A 17,668-nucleotide genomic window follows, 5' to 3' on the forward strand; every position below is an offset into this window, starting at 1 on the left:
TATTCTTGGAAAGTTATCTGTGATTTGAATTTTGGTACACTAAATTTCGAAATATTTTTCACCGACAACATGAAAAAATATTTCTATGTTAAATATAATATTTATGATTCTCCGTTCATGAAATTTCTATATGTTAAGGATTTTGGGATTCAAAAAAGATGAGTCATTTTTTAATTTCGAAAAAAAATCAATCAGTTCAGGCGTTTATCCACACGACATCCTGGGAACCAAGGCAATTATCAATCGTGTTGGACTGAGCCTGTAGCTCAAAAGACAACGCCTCCTCTTTCCCCTCTATATCATTTCTAAGTTTGGCAACAGCACCATCAATATGCATGACCTGTAAACATAAAAAATCATTAAATAAAAACATGTGAAAGATTTTGATTATAACATAAATCCTATTTTTTTTTCTGGTGTAGTTTTTTGAGTTGAGAAATTTAATGAAAAATTATTCAAGAAAAAAAAAACTTCATGAACATGTATGTAAGTACTTTGTGTATGTTCATGATTCCGAAACTTTTTCGGTACAAATTCATGAACATAAATTTTTTCCCTATCTTGTTTTCTTTAATGAATGGATATGAAAGGAAAATATAATATAATAAATTTAGCAATTTTGGAAAATTGCAAGAATCTAATTTTAAAAAATATTTATCATAGTATCAATAGTTTCTATATGAATGATATTCAAAATTGCGACCAACTAATTTACACTTTGCCATATTCACAATTGAATTCAAAGAAATCCTCTCTACATAACAGCATGAAACTTTTAATTCTTTTCTACTGACCATCTTCTTTATCAAATTGAGAAAAAAAAACTATAAAATCAAACATTTTGCATTGAAAAGGCATAAAACATCGAATTCTAAATATACATCTAAATGAATTTCCTAGGAGGTTTACGAAAATTTTTCATTCAATATTTCATGAACTGTTATTCATAATTACATAATCTTGAAGAAAGAAAGGGTAGAGTCGTCGAGCGTCGTCATTAAATGCAATGAATTTGATTTTTTGATTCTCATCATTCTTTAAGATACACTGGAAAACAAATTCTTGGAGACCAGTCTGTTCCAGCGGTCCCAAGGATTCTGCCCAGCCAATAATTTCACTGCAAATAAAAAAACATTTCCAATTTTGGAAAAAAAGACCTCAATAGTGATGGAAAAATATGTAGAAATAAAAACCTACACAGTATTATCGTTCAATTGAATTTTTTTTAGGATGTTTGTGACAGTATAATCGATCATCCATCACGGAATAATCCGATCACGGAAAACGTCCTTCAGGCGTTTATTCTTAATTGATGCAACTATAAAAAATCAATTTTCTTGTCACATAATTTTGAGGTTAAAGCCATCTTAAAATATTTATTCATCCTTCTCTTAATATCTATATATATATAATTTAGTTATTTATAATAAATTAACTTACACTTCTCTTCAGACATTATCAACTCAAAATTAATAAATTGTTTAGTTAGGAATAGGATTGGAACGTTTCTATTTATTACAATTGTATATTTGTATATAGTTTATATAGTTTTCAAATATTTGGGATTTGTGATCGTTTTATCGATAGAAATATTGATAAACTTATCGTTTATTCTGAAAACGGCAGATGTCACGTAATGGCTGAGTGGCCACACAAAATGTCCAACATTATATTTAAAAATGTTGACTATTGAACCCGCGTTCATCAATTGTTATTTAAAAACATATTACGTTAGTAAAAGAATAGTGTGGCAAAACGAAAAAGCTGCTATCGTATAAAAAAATTTCGGAGAATAATAAGAAAATATTGGTGAGTACAGAATTCAATTATTAATTATTCCGAAACAAGACATTCGGAAGCAGTTTCGTTGGCGGATTGCACACACAGTGAGTGGATATCAACTTAACTAAATTGATTTTATTCAACTAAAAGATTGTACATTGGAATATCCTCATTCAAAACTCTTCTGTGTAAATATCTTATACGTATATATATTTTAATTCTGTCTAGAAGAAGCAAATATGAAGGAAACAAACCAACAAACAAAAAAAATGAAAGATACTGAGAAAATGCATCAGTCAGAAGATGACTTTGAGTCCTTGATGACACCATCAGAACGTATTAAGGAAATCAAGTCTAATGAGAAATCGATGTAATTGTTATCCAATTAGCAATGATTGAGTGAATTAGGGATTAAAGTGACAATAGCTATATATTATTGCAGTGAATTGGTCGTTACGGTATCATGCATTGATGGATACAAGCTGATCCACTCACACAAGAAGAATAAAGATATTGGGCGTTATCAATTTAAAATGCATGCTAAAGATCATTCAACTACTGTCCAGTTTCTGGCTTGGGAGAATGATGCTAAACGTCTTAGCAGTGTACAGCTATCACCAGGAGATGTAAGTGAAAACGTAAAAAAATTACAGAAAAATTTAACAAATTCGAATTTAATGAGCGATTGAAAATATTTCATAGGAAAAAGTCAATAAAACTTTGTTCTGTTACAGAATTTTTCGATTGAGTCATTATCTTTAAAAATAGCTCAACAGAGACAAGTGTTTTTTTCACATTTTAAAAAATGAAAAAAAGAGTGAAAAAAGATTTAAAAAATAAATTAAAGTATTTATGGTAAAGAAAACCAAGAGGAAATATCGTAAAGTAGCCCCATCCTTTTAATAAATTGAAAGATTATCCAAAACTACATAAACTTTTTAGGAAGTTCTATCACATTTTGAATCATAATTTTTTCCTCAATTTAATTATCGTTTCTGTTTTTCAAAAAAAAAATTTCAAAAATCAGAACTTAACACAGTGTCTTATGCGAAAATCAACATTTTTCGTTGTAGTTAAAGATTAAAATCTGAATTTTTGATCATTAGACGTATAAAAATCACGGAATGTTTTGACACTTCGTAAAAAATAATAATCCACCGTTTGGAAAATAAGTTCTATTATATGTTTATAACAAGAAAATGTTTAAAAAAATATTCATATTTTCCGAAATTTAATTTAGATAATATTGACTATACATGAATTTTTTGGAATTTTACTCATGCAATCAGTTGGAAAATTTGGCAATTGAAAATATTCAAAAGTACTGTATCCGGTCGGTAAAATACCGACCTGAGGGTAGAGCTACCTTAATAGAAAATTCAGTATTAAAAGCTTAACTTTTTGCATGCTTTTGTCATAAAATATTTTCACTAAAACTGATTACAAAGCACTTTGTTGTGCAACGCGACAAATGTTTTGTTTACTTGAAAAAAAATTTAATAATGCAATATTTTTCCTTTATTTTTCAGATTATTCATATTGATTCACTGACTGCTAAACCTATTGAAACCAATTTCAATAAAGGAACCGTGCCGATTCAATTACTTGGCAATTCAGCCACAACAATAACAATTTTAAAAGAAAAAGGAAGTGATGGAAGATGCGGTGACATGGAAGCAGAAATCCCATTCGTGAAAAAATTCGATGCAATTCCACAGCACACTGGAATTATCAGTAAGTATTTTAACCATCACATTATTATTCATATCATATTTTCACGAATGCCAAAACTTTACTAAAATTTCGGTAAAAATATTTTATAGGAAAATCTTATTTAATTCTCTTTTTCTGTACAATTCCTTCTATTAAAATAATTTCTATGGAAATTTCTCGGCATAAATTTTCAACACTTTTTTTTCATTCTCTTCTAATTTTTTTTCTATTTATGGCAAAAAATGAAAAAAACATCTCTGTGAAAAAAATTCTATAGAACGAGCCAACTTTCCAATTTTTTTTCAACAAAATTGGAAAAACAAGAAAACTAATAGAATTACTTACTATCTTCGCGAGAGTTTTTTAAGAATAGAAAACAAAGTTGAACGCATTATTATTTTTTTTATTTTCAGAAGTCCAACGATTTATCAACTCCAACTTTGCAGTTGTAAAGCAAAATCTTGCAAATGGCTCGAATTTTATTTGCGGTTCGATCGCCGATGGATGGCACAAACTAGAAATCCAGATTGTGGCCTCCACGTTGATCGTTCGGATTTTTTGAGAATTTCCATTTTTTGAAAACTGCCCTTCTCTTCCGTTTGATTTTGTCGCAATCAGCGTCCCACCATCCTAGTGGATTTGATATCCGTCGAATTTGTTTGCCTCTTTCTTTCTTCTTTTTTTCTTCGCTGTTCGGTACATCCTTGGCTTTCTAGTTGTTACGTCTTTGCTTATTCGGAGTGGAATTCTGGATACCTTCTTCGATGATTTTGATATAAAAGGTGTATCTATCCACTGGCGAGGCATTATTAAATTCAAAGTCGAGAAATCTTTCGTATTTATTTTCAAGATATTGTGAAAATTTTTCCCAGTCTGTCTTTACCGTATACAACTTGAACGTTTTCTTCCGATAATAGTTCCTCTCTACCTGCAGATTAATGTAGAGAGGAAAGTGATCCGATCCCATCAGCTCATCACCCATTCTGTAATTTATTTTGTCTGCTATTACAACGTTTGATAGTAAAAGATCGATATTCGATTCGGATAACGAGTTTGCATCGAGGTGAGAATGAATCAGTATTGTGAATGTATAGATCTTTTTTTGTAATTGTTTCTAAGAATCTTACGCCATTTGCGTCCGTTCGACGACAGTTCCAACTTGTGTGGTGGGAGTTGAAATCTCCCATCAATAATACATTAGCATGATCATCCAAATTGGATAGTAGCTCATCCCATTTGTCCTGAGAGAGACTGAATCCCGGCGACCGATATACGATAACAAGTGAATAGTGTGAACTCTAGCTGGACGTTGTTAAACTTCAAGGCGCACATTTCAATTCTGACATCTGGAATATTTAAGTTATTTATTTCCAAATAAGCCAAATTTTTTCTAACAAAAATTGCCGTCCCTCCTCCAGAGTAATTTCTGTCGTTTCGATATGTGACGAAGCCCGGGAATGTGAATTGACCTGCTGGAACTGTCGCCGGATCCAAGCGTGTCTCGAAACAAATGAATATATCTAGATTTTCTAGTAGTTTTGGAATCTCTTCCTTAATTCTTCGTAAAGATCTGACGTTCCATACTAGTATTCTGAGGTCCTTGGTTATATTCTGAGGGTTATTCTGATCGTTCATAGCGTTTAGTTCAGTGAAGATGTATTTGGAGAGAGTTTTTGAGAATAAATAATGCATGTTGTGATTGTATATGACAGAAACAAGCAGAAAGAGGATTTAATATTGAGCACGATTCTCTTATTGAGAATCTATTGTTAGATCGGGGTCAACTGACCCTCCGCCCAACTTCTCCTCGTTTGTCTCCTTCTTGTCCTTGTTAGAGTCTTTATATTCCTTGAGTTTTTTAAGGAGTCTTGTGCATCTATTCGTTATTCCTGAGCTTGGTAGTGTTGGGTGGATATCGTTTAACATTTCTATTATTCCTGTTACATTTTCAGAATATTCCAATGCAGTTCCCACCTCGATTGGTATTCCCCTGAAGGCCTCAAGGAGGCCTCTCAGTTTCCTTACTACTTAAGGGATATTGTTTACCTGATTCTTTCATGTATTTATCTGTCTCTTCCCAACTATCGATCTTCTTCTTTTTTGGTGTTGGCTTCTTGGCCTTCTCGGATTTTGGTTGGTGACTCGATTCAGATCCGCAATCCGAGGATAGATCTTCTGCTGGGAGAGCCCACCTGTTATCTTCTAGGGAAGCAGCGCTCTCTCCCCCCTCCCCTGTTGTGCTAGAGAGTGCTCGTTTTGTATTTGGTTTACTAACAGTTTCGTTCATGATTTCCATCGATTTATCTGGAGATTGGGAATAGGTCATGGCCTTACTATTCATGTTAACCGGGGCGAGAGGTGCTGCGAAATCAACAAGAGGGAGATGTAAATCCTTGTTGCTGTCGGCATTGCTGGTGTTAGTCGGGTTGTTGTCTACTTCTATTGGTGTATTGTTTGGAATATTCTGTGAGCCATTGTCAATATTTTCCTGGCAATTTGTGGCAATGTGCCCCTCTCCCCCACAGGTAAAACAAGAGATTTTCTTAGAAGAGAAATACACATGGTATTTGGTGCCTTCAAATTCAATGGCAGCCAGGCTTGGGACTTTTTCGATGTCTTCTGGGTCGATAAAAACTTGTCTACGAAAACTACCGATATGTGAGAAAATGCTATTGGTCGCACTAGCTTTGAGTTCAGTTATCCCGGACCTACAACGCACTGAGGCTTTCGCCAAAACTTCTTCCATAGCACGATCTGGAATTTCTGGACGAGCATTGGAGATGATGACTTTTCTGCTCTGGGCTACTAGGGCTCTGATCTGTGTAGTTTTCTCTCTAATTTTTATAGACCCACTAGTGTGAAGAAGATCGGCTACTTGTTCCTTATTCTGTAGGTAACAACAAATTCGGTTACCTGAGATGCGCGATATATACCGCATTTTCTTCTCATCCTTCAAGATGTCCTTTAGAGCCCACATGTATTCTTCGAGTTTGCTGTCTTGAAGATAATCCATTACCATAGCATCTTCCCGCGTTGGTCTTGACTTTGTAGCACTACTATAACTTTGCCTTTGGGAATTTGGTGACTTTGGTGGTGCGGCCGTGTTGCCCCCGTAAATCTTTGCTTCCAAAAATTTAACGGACTACACCAGTTTACCCTCGAGGGGGTTTTGTTGTTGTTGTTTTTTTTTTTTTTTTTTTTTAATACGCTTTTTCACCTATTGCATTAAGCACACTCAAATCGTATATGAACTCGTTGAATGAACTAAGAGAATACCGACTAATCGGCATTCGATTACCTCTCCGGGAACGCACTGTGTATAAACACGTCTGCTCTTTTCGAAGGTTCAAACGAGACTCCGCCTCCACGTTGACACAAATTTTCAAAAAGGCCAACATGTTCAAGTATTGGGAGTTCTCAGAAGAAATGGTAAATATTGAACTTTTTTTTCGTAGTTTCTTGTCCCACTTCTTTCAAATTTGTTTAAGTACGGCATACGCTATTGAATATGATCTTTAATTTGCAGTTAATATTATTGTTGCGGGTCTTTTATATAAATAATAAATGAAATTTTTTTTACAGCTAAACCAGTTTATTTGGCTGTTAACAGCATTAATGACATCACCGTTGCAAGCGATGAAGTCATGGATTTCAGTCAACTAATTGGCTGCTGGAGGTACGTTGTGGTGCAGAATTCAACAAAAAAAGTAAAACTCAATGAATAAATTTTCCATGAAGAATTTGCATTTCTGTCTCACCCATCTTAATTTTTTTCATTCAAATTTTATTGTTTATCAACTGTGTTCATGCATTATTAAATATTCATGTGAATTGATTTAAATAAATAAAATGATACAAATAACCGTTTTTTAATGAAATGTTTCCAAAACTTTAACTAAAATTTTAACAATTTGTTTTCATCCATAACATGAATTTCCTGGATTGTAATATAAGAAGGAGAAAGGACATTTTTATATTGCAAACAATTATCAATTTTCAACAACAGTCTTAATAATCTTTAACGCTCAATATCTCTCGAATATAATAATGGTGTTAAAAAAAAGCAAAATTCGCTCCGCGCACACTTTTCTTTGGAATGTTCAAGAGTACGCCATGCCGACGTGGTGGCGCTTCGGTTTCGTCTTACGCGTCAACGATCCGTAATATATATATTCTAATTGAAAATTTGAATTTTTTTGAAATTGTTAACACTTCTCAACCCCGAATATCTGTCATTAGAACAATTATATTTAAAAAAACGAAATTTGCTCCGCAGGCACATTCATTTGAAATGCTTGAAAGTTCGCCAAGACGACGTGGTGGCGCTTCGTTTTGTCATACGCGTGAACGATTAGTCAACGCCGCACACCTCTTGTCACTGACAAATAATTTCCGATTCAATTAATCATTAATTAACATATGTATAAAAATTATGTATTCATATACTGTATTAATGTATGAATACATAGAATATGTTTCTTAGTTTAGCCTAGAAACTCGCTTTTGAATTTGGCGGGGATTTTTATGAGAGATTGATGGGCCATTTTTTATACTGCCATCTACCGTGACATATGCGTACCCCTCTTTTAGAACGTTTCCATAAGAGCGTATCCTTCACTCACCGCCATGACACTTTGCAGTCTATGGTTTTTTTTATAAAAAAAAAGGATTTTACTAAAGAATTATAATAATCTAAAAGAAAAAAATGAATTGTCTCAAGAATAATAAAGATGACTAGAAATGTAAAACTTTATTTTATTAATTAAAAAACATTGAACAGGTATTATTTTAGTAGAGTTGATATTTTCATTTGGTCAGACACTCTCAATATCCTTTGAAGTGGCAAGGATTTTGATTAGAGGAAGAGCACGAACGTCGAGAGCTTTAATATCTGTCATCGATTCCACCATGAAATATATTTCATTTTCTAACAAAGAAAGAAACAAAATGGTTATTTTCCTTATCATTTATTATCTGTATTCGTACTCACGGTTTTTTTGCAGGGAACCAGTCAATTCAATTCGTTGACCTCTTTCAAATGTATGGTCTTTATCAAAATTATTCAGTCTTACTTCAACTTTGTACTCTCCATCAGTTATGAAGCCATAAAAACGGTCGGGATTGTTACTGAAGGGATTCAGTATGATCGTGAAATTCTTCTTGATCCAACCTTCTGTTTCTGAATTGAATAATATTATGAATTGAGTATATATGTTGTACCGTGGTATTTTACCAGTTACTGGTTCTCGACCGTTTCGCGATTTTAGAGACTTCCACCAGACGGGAAGTCACCTTCAATGGCGAAAGTTTTGAGAAGAGAGGAGAACATACGTTTGATTGTATTTTGTTTTATTTTGAATTATGCGCCACCGCGGTCCATTCTGAGGACATCGACGAGGATCCCTGGACGCCGAGAGATGTCATCGAACTCCTAATTTCTGATGATAACTGGATTTTCGATGTGGCCGATAATGGAGCCACAATCCAGCTATCAATTACCACGGAAGTGACGTATCACCAGAGCACGAGATTTCGCAATTAATGGAAAAATAGGAATAAGTTAATCAGGAGAGTTACTATTCTCTCATGGGTAGTAATTAACGCACGAATAATGTTGTAATTTTAGGGATGCGCTGAGAATTTATTCTCGCTAATTCAACCCAATTAATGATTGTGAAGCATCGCGAAATTTAATAGCGTATGCGTTTTGAATATAATGTTTGTGTCGCGCATGCCCGAATACTTGGGACTGGTGGATAAATAGATTATCCCCACCTAGTTCATGATGCCGTAGCGTTACCCACCTGTTGCAAATTTTCACGTGTCTCGAAAAATCACTTCCCATGTGGTGGAGATAGTGAGCGGATCTAATTAATAATTCTGAGATCAAAGGACGCTATCGTAATAAATCGGAACTAAGGACGCCATTACAAGTTCATCATTTATCAAGGATTGTGAGAACTTTGAGGAGATTTTGGAAGTCGTGGGTGAGCTTGGTGGCCTAATTATTTTATTGTGATTTATATAATTTTTTAGTGGGCAGAGATTCAGGTTAATTATTTGGTGTTGCGTACACCCGTGTCCTTTAGGACTATTAGCTGATTATTCTATTAGTGAATCTCTGACCACTCTCTTCAGCGAATTTTGACTCTCTCTCTCATTTATATTTATTAGTGGATTTCATTTTGTTAATTTTGATCAATTACTATTTTTTTTTTTGAGTTTCGCGACTTTGTATGATAGAGTTGTGTCGCGAAATTCAGTGACTCTCGCCGTTGAATTTTATTTTAATTTCAGTTAATTTCAAGGTCTCGTGACTTCTCGAACATTTGTCTCTTATATTGTATTTATTTTGTATAGTTTTGCTTGTCCGAGGTCACGTAGACCGATCGATTTTCACGTTACTGTTTCGAGTCATTGAACTTACTTGACGATTTTTGATAAAATATTTCTGATAAGATTTTCTTGACTTTTCTGACTAGTGACAATTGAGTTTTGTGACTCAGTTGTTTTTCAATACTTTAATATTTATTTTGACTTATGTGGCTGTTTTACTATTATTTATTTATTTTTTTTTATTGATTAGCCATCAGAAAATCTTCATTTAATAATAATTTGACGATAGTGACCAATTTAAAATTACATAGAGTGCACAGTAACGAGTGGACGATTTAAGGGGATTTTATTTTATATATTTCTTTTTTATGTATCGAGACTGATTTTTATTTATTAAACATTGTTCTCCCCGACAATTTTTATTTTATTTATTTTTTTTTTGCTGAAGATCCCAGTTGCATTCCCTTTCAGCTTCCGATTTTCTAAATCTCTACGTGTTGAGCTATTGGAGCAATTGAGGCTGAGAGCGGAGAAGGATTTCGATACGGCGGTCATTCCGTTAAAAATTTACCTGGCGCCTAACTGATTTTTCTGATTTTTTTTTTCGGGGTGATTTGGTGCCAGAGGGCGGGCTGATGGACGAAGGGTTCCGTGAACCTTCGAAAATTACGTCGCAATGTATAAAGTATATGAAGCTACTCGTCAATTATGAAACATTATTTAACTTACTAACAAGCCAGAGTTGTGCTCAGATTTTTCAACTCCACTGATGGACAATGTGTCTTATTTATGGCCTCTGTGTGCACTTTCCTGATTCCCAAAATAGAAATGATAGTATTCGATTGGATACAGAATTCATAAGATTGTGTACCAGATCTATATTGAGGGGGTACACCTCGAACTTTCACTCCATCGAGATGGATCACCTATTAATAAAAGTGCAATATTCATCTAGAAAGTTATGATAAAGTATGTTAGTTAAGTTGGTAGTCAAAACGAAACTGAACGTACCTGATTACACAGCAATTTAAAATTTTGCACACGAATCGCTTCTTCATTCCATGCAATTACTGAGATTACTTGACCATCATTATTATTGACTATAAATTTATAAAATTGTTTGGAAGAATTTCCCGAAATAACTGTCATTCCAGCGACTTGAGATATGTAAGCCACAACTTCACTATAACAAAAGAATATACCAAAAAAAACATCGGCTATAAAAATACGCAAATGCATTGTGAGAATAAAGAACAGTAATTACGCCTAACCATGAATTATCCCAGTGACGTATGTTTGAGAACATTGCCGTAGAAGAATGGGGAAAATCAATTTCCGAAGAAGGCTGTGAAATAAATTGAAAGGTTATGTTTCATTTTTTTGATTACATCATAGTTAATTAGTTAAAGTTTGTGTAATTAGTTAAAGTTTGTAATTAGTTAAAGGCTGTGTTGGGCTGATGTCCACAATCTTACGGCAGTTGATTTCATCATATATTAAAGAACAAATATATTTAATATGCAGAAAAAACTAACTTCGACTTCGGAATTCATCATGAAAACTGTCCAATGCCAAAAATTCAAATTTTTTTAACAAAATTGTTCACGCAATTCACCCTATTGCCGATCGCAATAGATAGAGTATTCAGTTAGAAAGGTTTAATGGCTCCGTCTGTTTTGGGCTGGTTGTTCACAGTCTTATGGCCGCTTCAATAGTCTATCCCAGGCATGGGTATTACCATCAGCGAAGAGGTTTTGGACGTTTTTTCCGATTAAAATTTTTATTTTTTGCGTTCGTTAGGGGGCGCGAAACATTATTAAGTTCTGGTGGATTTGTGAACACCCAAGTGGCGAGTGGTTCCAACTATTATTTCACTATACAAATGACTGCATAATTAAAATGTTCATATTATCATCGATGAAATTGTGCAAAAAACTACGTGCAGAGCGCGCGAAGCGCGCGTTAAAGTGCTAGTAATATTTAAAATAGAGGAATTGACAAAGATTTCACCCGACGCGGCCTGGGTCAGGAGCTGTCGGGGCTCAAGGCAATTTAATTACTTATGAAAAGTTGAGTGCCAGTCAATTTTACGAAGATTGACAACTTCCTTAATGGCAATGAATTGAAGACTAGAACACGAGATTTGTTATAACGGGTGGACTCAACTTTGGAGACCCTGTAGAAAGCTAGAGAAAGAGAGAGAGTAAGACAAGGGCGGAGGGCTACTTACAGTGCTTTCCTGGAATGGTCTCTCCTGGCGTGGTGTGAGGCGATAGACAATTATTGACACCGTTAATTTGTCAACACATCTTAATCACAGAATGGCGCGAGCCTATACATAATACTCAAAGATACAGTAACATAGACAATATTTTCTAGTTCACCTGGAATTCTGTAAATTTAATGATCTTATTTTGATACGGGAGGTTCATCGGTCGTAACGAGAGTTCGTCGACCGTAACGAGAGTAACGTGTCTCGACACGCTGGACACTTGTTGGACGTAGTCCCATCGGAAAATCAATATTCCGGCGCAACTCCGTTGACGAAATAAGGGCTGGGCCTCCTGATTGGCCAGCAATTACGTGATATTACTTTAGTCATGGTGGCTTCGGTTCGTTAATAATTTCCCATTTGTGAGTTTTGAGACTGACGTTAGGGGAATTTCTATTGACGTGTTACTCAAAAACACAACAAAATTCGAGATACGTAATAAAATAAAAATAGAACAGGCGGATTATTGTATGGACCAAAATGATGAGTCATCAATCACACAATGACCTCAAGGTGAATGACGAAATGAATTCGGATCTCTTCCTCCGGTGGCCACGGCTCGGATACGTACTTGTGATAATTAAGACTCCGAGTGGAAATTTTGGTCAAGTTCTAGTCAAGACTGGATCAAGTCATACTTGATGATTGGTCCGGAAGTGACACGGTAACTGTATCAAATTCTGATCAGACATGCAACGCAAATTTAAATCAAGACTTGATCAAACTTTTCTGATCCGGTTTAACGGTTCCGGATTTGATCAAGCCAAATGTATCTAAATTAGATGACTGGAATATCGAAAACAATAATAAATATGAACCATAACTCGCTTAAAATAAAAGATAATTAATTTTTTTATTCTATCTGACCGCTCTTAATGGAACCCGACTGTAATTTGCGATGAAAAAGCCCTATTATTTTTGACGATGTTGGGGATCGAACCGAGGAAGCTGCGATTACTAAACGCCCTAACCACTAGACTACCGCACTGTTGTTGTTGAGTAGATTCTTTTTACCTACACAATCTGTAAGGGGGCATTTGATGACTTTAACATTATTGCATGTACATTCTGAGCGAGAAAAAATATTTGGTTCAAATTTTATTTCATTATTAAAAGATAATTATAATAATCGTAACACTAATGAACAGATGCAAGTTGAATGATTTTTTAGACTCAAGATAATGCGCTCTTATGTTTGAAACTTCACTATATACAGTGTGTCCCAGAAGTATATGATAATCCTTTACCAGCATGTACAGGGGGTGATTCTGAGCCGAGAAGTCCTTTTCCACTTTTGGATCAGAAGCACCCTCCCGGAGATATTGGGGTAAATAGGAGAGCCAATGACGCTGCGGCGTTAAACGGCAGTACGTCCGTGTGGCTCCAACACATGCATGAGCGACGCCCCTTCCAGGCAGCGGGCTATGTGTGCTCAGAATCACCCCCTGTACATGCGGGTAAAGGATTAGCATGTACTTCCGGGATAACCTGTATATTTCCCTTGCTTCCTATACATTTGAATAAAAATGTTTCGTCAACAGATTAACAATTGCTAGAAAAAAATGGATTCTCAGAAAAGGATAGATCAAATGAATATCTGATGAATCGGATCTGAACTTTGTTATTCTTTTTGATCGAGCCATTCAATTGAAAATCAAGTGAATTGAATTGACAGGAGAACAAATTGAGTAGAGGCAGCTTGATCTCAGAGTGAGATCATGTTTATCTGACTTGCTGGGTCAAGACTTGGTCAAGATTTCATCAAATGTCATCTGATCAGGCATGTTTGAACAGAACTTGATGTAAAGTCACTTGTACTTTATAGGATCCAATATACTGGATCGAAACTTGATCAAGTTTTCATCAGGTGTCATCTTATCAGCCCTGTCTGATCAGAACTTGATCTAAATTCGCTTGTAGTTTTTGGGATCCGAAATGTTGGATCAAACCTTGGTCAGGTTCTGATCAGATCTTACCTGATCAAGCGAACCGCACTGAAACCAAATCAAGTTCTGATCGGACTTCAAATAGACCTGAACTAATTTCCACTCGGGACATTGCGTATCCATTTTCGAGTATCCATAGCGTATATGAATGTATTCATGAAGACGCCAATTCTTTTATTGAGAAATCAAATTTATTTAAACTAAGAGGAATTGAGCAAATCGTTGCGATGATTTATTGGACTTTGGGTATTACAATTTTATGATTTTTCATTGGATGCAAATAAATCTAGAGTCGTGACTGATTAGTTATTGTTATGAAAATTCTTGGTGCACTAGTCATATAAAACCAGAAAATAAGTTGAATGTCACTGTATATAATCTGAATCTCATGTGTGTACTTATAGCAAGGTTTTTATAATTCTAGTTGAATCTTGCATGTATGGATTCGAGAAAAATTAATTTATAGATCACGAAACGTACAAATCTTTGATGTTAACCAAAACAATCTAATGACTATCTTTATAATAAACTTCTAAATAACATCATGTGCGATAATTTAATATTCTAATTGTGTGAAATGGGAATAAAATTAATAATCGCCTTGTTGATGTTTTGGCTCGCGGAAAATTTAATTTAGTCCGAAAGAACGATATTCGCAATTGTTTTTTTTAGGTTATTTTTAGCGGCTATTAGTCATTTGTTGGCGATATTTAGATCTTTTTGATAATCTTGGTATTTGAGTTGACGCAAATAATTTAATTAACAATATAATAATCAAAAAAGTCTTATTCCAGAAGAATAAACGGGGCCATTAGTTCCCAAAAATCTGAAATTCTGACAGTTCAAGCCTGATCGGTTGAGTAATTTTTGAAATATCGCTGATTATTTCGGAAAAGTGTTTTGCAAATATCTCAGAAACTATCCGCCCGCTACCTTTTTTATTATCTTGAAATGTTCGCCTCAATGTACTCTATATGCTTAGTCAGAATATATACGTGTATATGTTCCCCAAAGTTTTCGAGATATTTCGATTTTCATGTTTTTTCGAAAAAATGCGTTATACGCCCTCTCTGATTTCAGCAGTTTGCGCAAGGTAGGATCGTCTGAGGGTCAACTTTGCTTTTTATTTTTGAATGATCGAAACGAGAAAATCGATTCCATAAATCAGAAACTTTGAGAAATTACAGGTATTCCATGCAGAAGCCAGGCATCAATGAAATTGATGGCAAAATAAAATTTAAAAAACAATAAATAAGATGTGAAGTAACAATCATATGCCTTCTCCCGTTAGGAATGGTCAACTGCTTGTCCTACTTTGGGTTTGATAGTTAGGGAGATGAATAATAATTCAGGGAAATTAAAAATTATATGAAATGCTTTATTATATTATGATCAATTATTCGTATGATTATTGAATCATTTTGCAATTCGTAAAGTATTATATTTGTTTTTAGAAATGGGAGTTCCAGAATTGTTTTTGCCGTCGAAGAAATAATTCGAAAAAATTGGAAAAATTCATACTCCGTTTTGAAATCATTAGTCATCAATTCGACGGAAGTAGGCGAAGCACAATTGGTATATATGCATTCTGAGTGAACTCAACGAGGTTCAAACTTTTACCCCCGTCGATTTCATCACCGATTTTTTCTCATATTATGCAAATCCTGGATAACGATTCAATTTTTTGTGATTTCGATGATACCAGGAACCGGCAACGATTTTGCCATTTTTTTAGCGTTTAAGAACGTAACTAGAAATCGGAGAATCATGATTTTTTGTGTGAATGTTTTTTTTAGCTTCACAAATTCAATGAAATTCTTTGAAAAAAAAAATCGTGTCTATGTCGGAAAAAAGGAGATTTTCTACTTTTCAATGATGAAATCTCAGGCAACGTGCTATACAAAAAATATAGAGACATGTCGATTGAGTCGACGATGAAAAACGAAAATTTTTACAAAAAAAATATGGTCAAATATATGGCCAAAAAATCTTAAAAAATTGAATAGTTATCTAATGATGTGTATAGAAAAATAAAAAATATATAGTTATAATAAGGGAGAAAATCGGCCATACAATCGAAGGGGGTAAGGGTTTGTGCGTTGCTGATTTTCCTCAGAATACCTCATATTTATAAAATTGGATATTCGATACATGGGAATTAATGAAAAAATTAGCAAATGGCGCGGTGGTCAAGCTCACTTGAAACAATAACGCAGTTCAGGGAAAAAATTTCTTTTGTATATGTTTTATCGTTCAATTTTACACTGTGCATTATGTTAGTGGTCGGCTCTAGAGATAGACAAAGTTTTCGATTCTATAATCTCTGGATGCGAGTATCTTTATAAATATAATAAAGCTACTAATAATGAAAATCACTCTGACGTCAGCGAATTTGATATTTGATAATGAAAAAAAATCAGTGTAATACCGGCTCTTTCTTGATAATTGCAAGATATATAGTTCATTCTATTATGATTCATTTACAGTGGTAAAGCCCTAATTCTCCATGGGCGTGCACGGCCGCGCGTTTGTACCTAGTATTGGAAATAAAGAAGAAAAAAAAAATCACTAATGAACTAGCAGTTACATACCACTTTCATCATCTAAACTGTTGACTATTTGTTTTTTCAAACAATGAAACTGTCTGGCAAACGGTTAATAAAATTTGTTGTCGCCATATCGGCAGGCTGTCGTGAATGAAAGCATTTTCCATTAAACATTTTCAATTTTCAGCTATACATTTTCTGTCGAATTCTAGTGACAGGAACTGACTTTTTATTTGTTCTCGATTGCATGTCGACCATACTTATGCCACATAAATTCATTTGATTTCTTGATGTCACCCTTTTCCTCACACTTCCCGTAATACCTTGAATTATCGCCCTTTGAATAATATGTTCCTATTAAAAATAATTCTTTCGCTCAGAATTGCAATAGTTTCGAATTTCAAATAAAAAACTTACAAGGGTAGGATAGATCACATTGGGGAGGAGTAAAGATGATAAATGATATTTACGGATTATAAGGACTAGTACGAGGACACTTTATGTGTGCCATCCGAAAATCTCCATTTAAGCTATCCCATATGCGCCTTTTATCCTTCGTTTGGTCCCCTCTGTACGACGTCTGTGACATATTATAGTTCGAGTTATCGTATTTTTGTACCAAGAGTTGTGTTCATCTGCATATTTCCATTTTTCACTATTACATGATATTACCATGTCCACAGCATTATAATTAATAAGGATCGCATTCTTTCATTGTCTTCAGCAAAAGGGACCGGCAAAGAAGATAGATATACGGGACTATTGAAACTGTATGGAAAGCCTGTCGAGCCTACCGGTCTTTTCGTTGATTACATAGAACAGAAAATGTGGAGAACAAAATTCAGGTTCCACGGGATGTACATTTTTATTCAGACGAAGTAAATGCATCGATTGCGTTAAACCATTACTCCGCGAAGTAATGGATATTATTGCCGTGTGAGCACAGTTTATAACAGTTATATAATACAGAAGTTACAAGTAACATTACCTCAGTACTCATTACCTCATTACTTCTATGTAATGAAATAGGTACATAATACATGAGTAACTAGTTATATTACATGCGTTACAGG

The 17,668-nt window shown here is 34.5% G+C and overlaps 2 protein-coding genes across 2 annotated transcripts; one reads left to right on the forward strand and one right to left on the reverse strand.

The window, feature by feature from the left end:
* Positions 1-1,605, reverse strand: LOC105272788 (uncharacterized). Its single transcript, XM_011315014.1, has 4 exons — positions 1,441-1,605; positions 1,198-1,318; positions 955-1,117; positions 1-340 (listed from the first exon to the last, which is right to left on the reverse strand). Exons 2-4 carry the CDS (start codon positions 1,254-1,256, stop codon positions 197-199), a joined length of 366 nt encoding a protein of 121 aa, XP_011313316.1. The 5' UTR covers positions 1,257-1,318; positions 1,441-1,605; the 3' UTR covers positions 1-196.
* A 174-nt stretch (positions 1,606-1,779) lies between these two features.
* On the forward strand, positions 1,780-7,202 carry LOC105272789 (uncharacterized). Its single transcript, XM_011315015.1, has 6 exons — positions 1,780-1,809; positions 2,011-2,152; positions 2,225-2,408; positions 3,312-3,516; positions 6,840-6,924; positions 7,078-7,202. The coding sequence occupies exons 2-5, from the start codon at positions 2,022-2,024 to the stop codon at positions 6,866-6,868; spliced, it is 549 nt and encodes a 182-aa protein (XP_011313317.1). The 5' UTR covers positions 1,780-1,809; positions 2,011-2,021; the 3' UTR covers positions 6,869-6,924; positions 7,078-7,202.
* Positions 7,203-17,668: the final 10,466 nt, after the last annotated feature.

This window comes from Fopius arisanus, unplaced genomic scaffold, assembly GCF_000806365.1.
Source record: "Fopius arisanus strain USDA-PBARC FA_bdor unplaced genomic scaffold, ASM80636v1 scaffold00282, whole genome shotgun sequence".
NCBI classification, from domain to species: Eukaryota; Metazoa; Arthropoda; class Insecta; order Hymenoptera; family Braconidae; genus Fopius; species Fopius arisanus.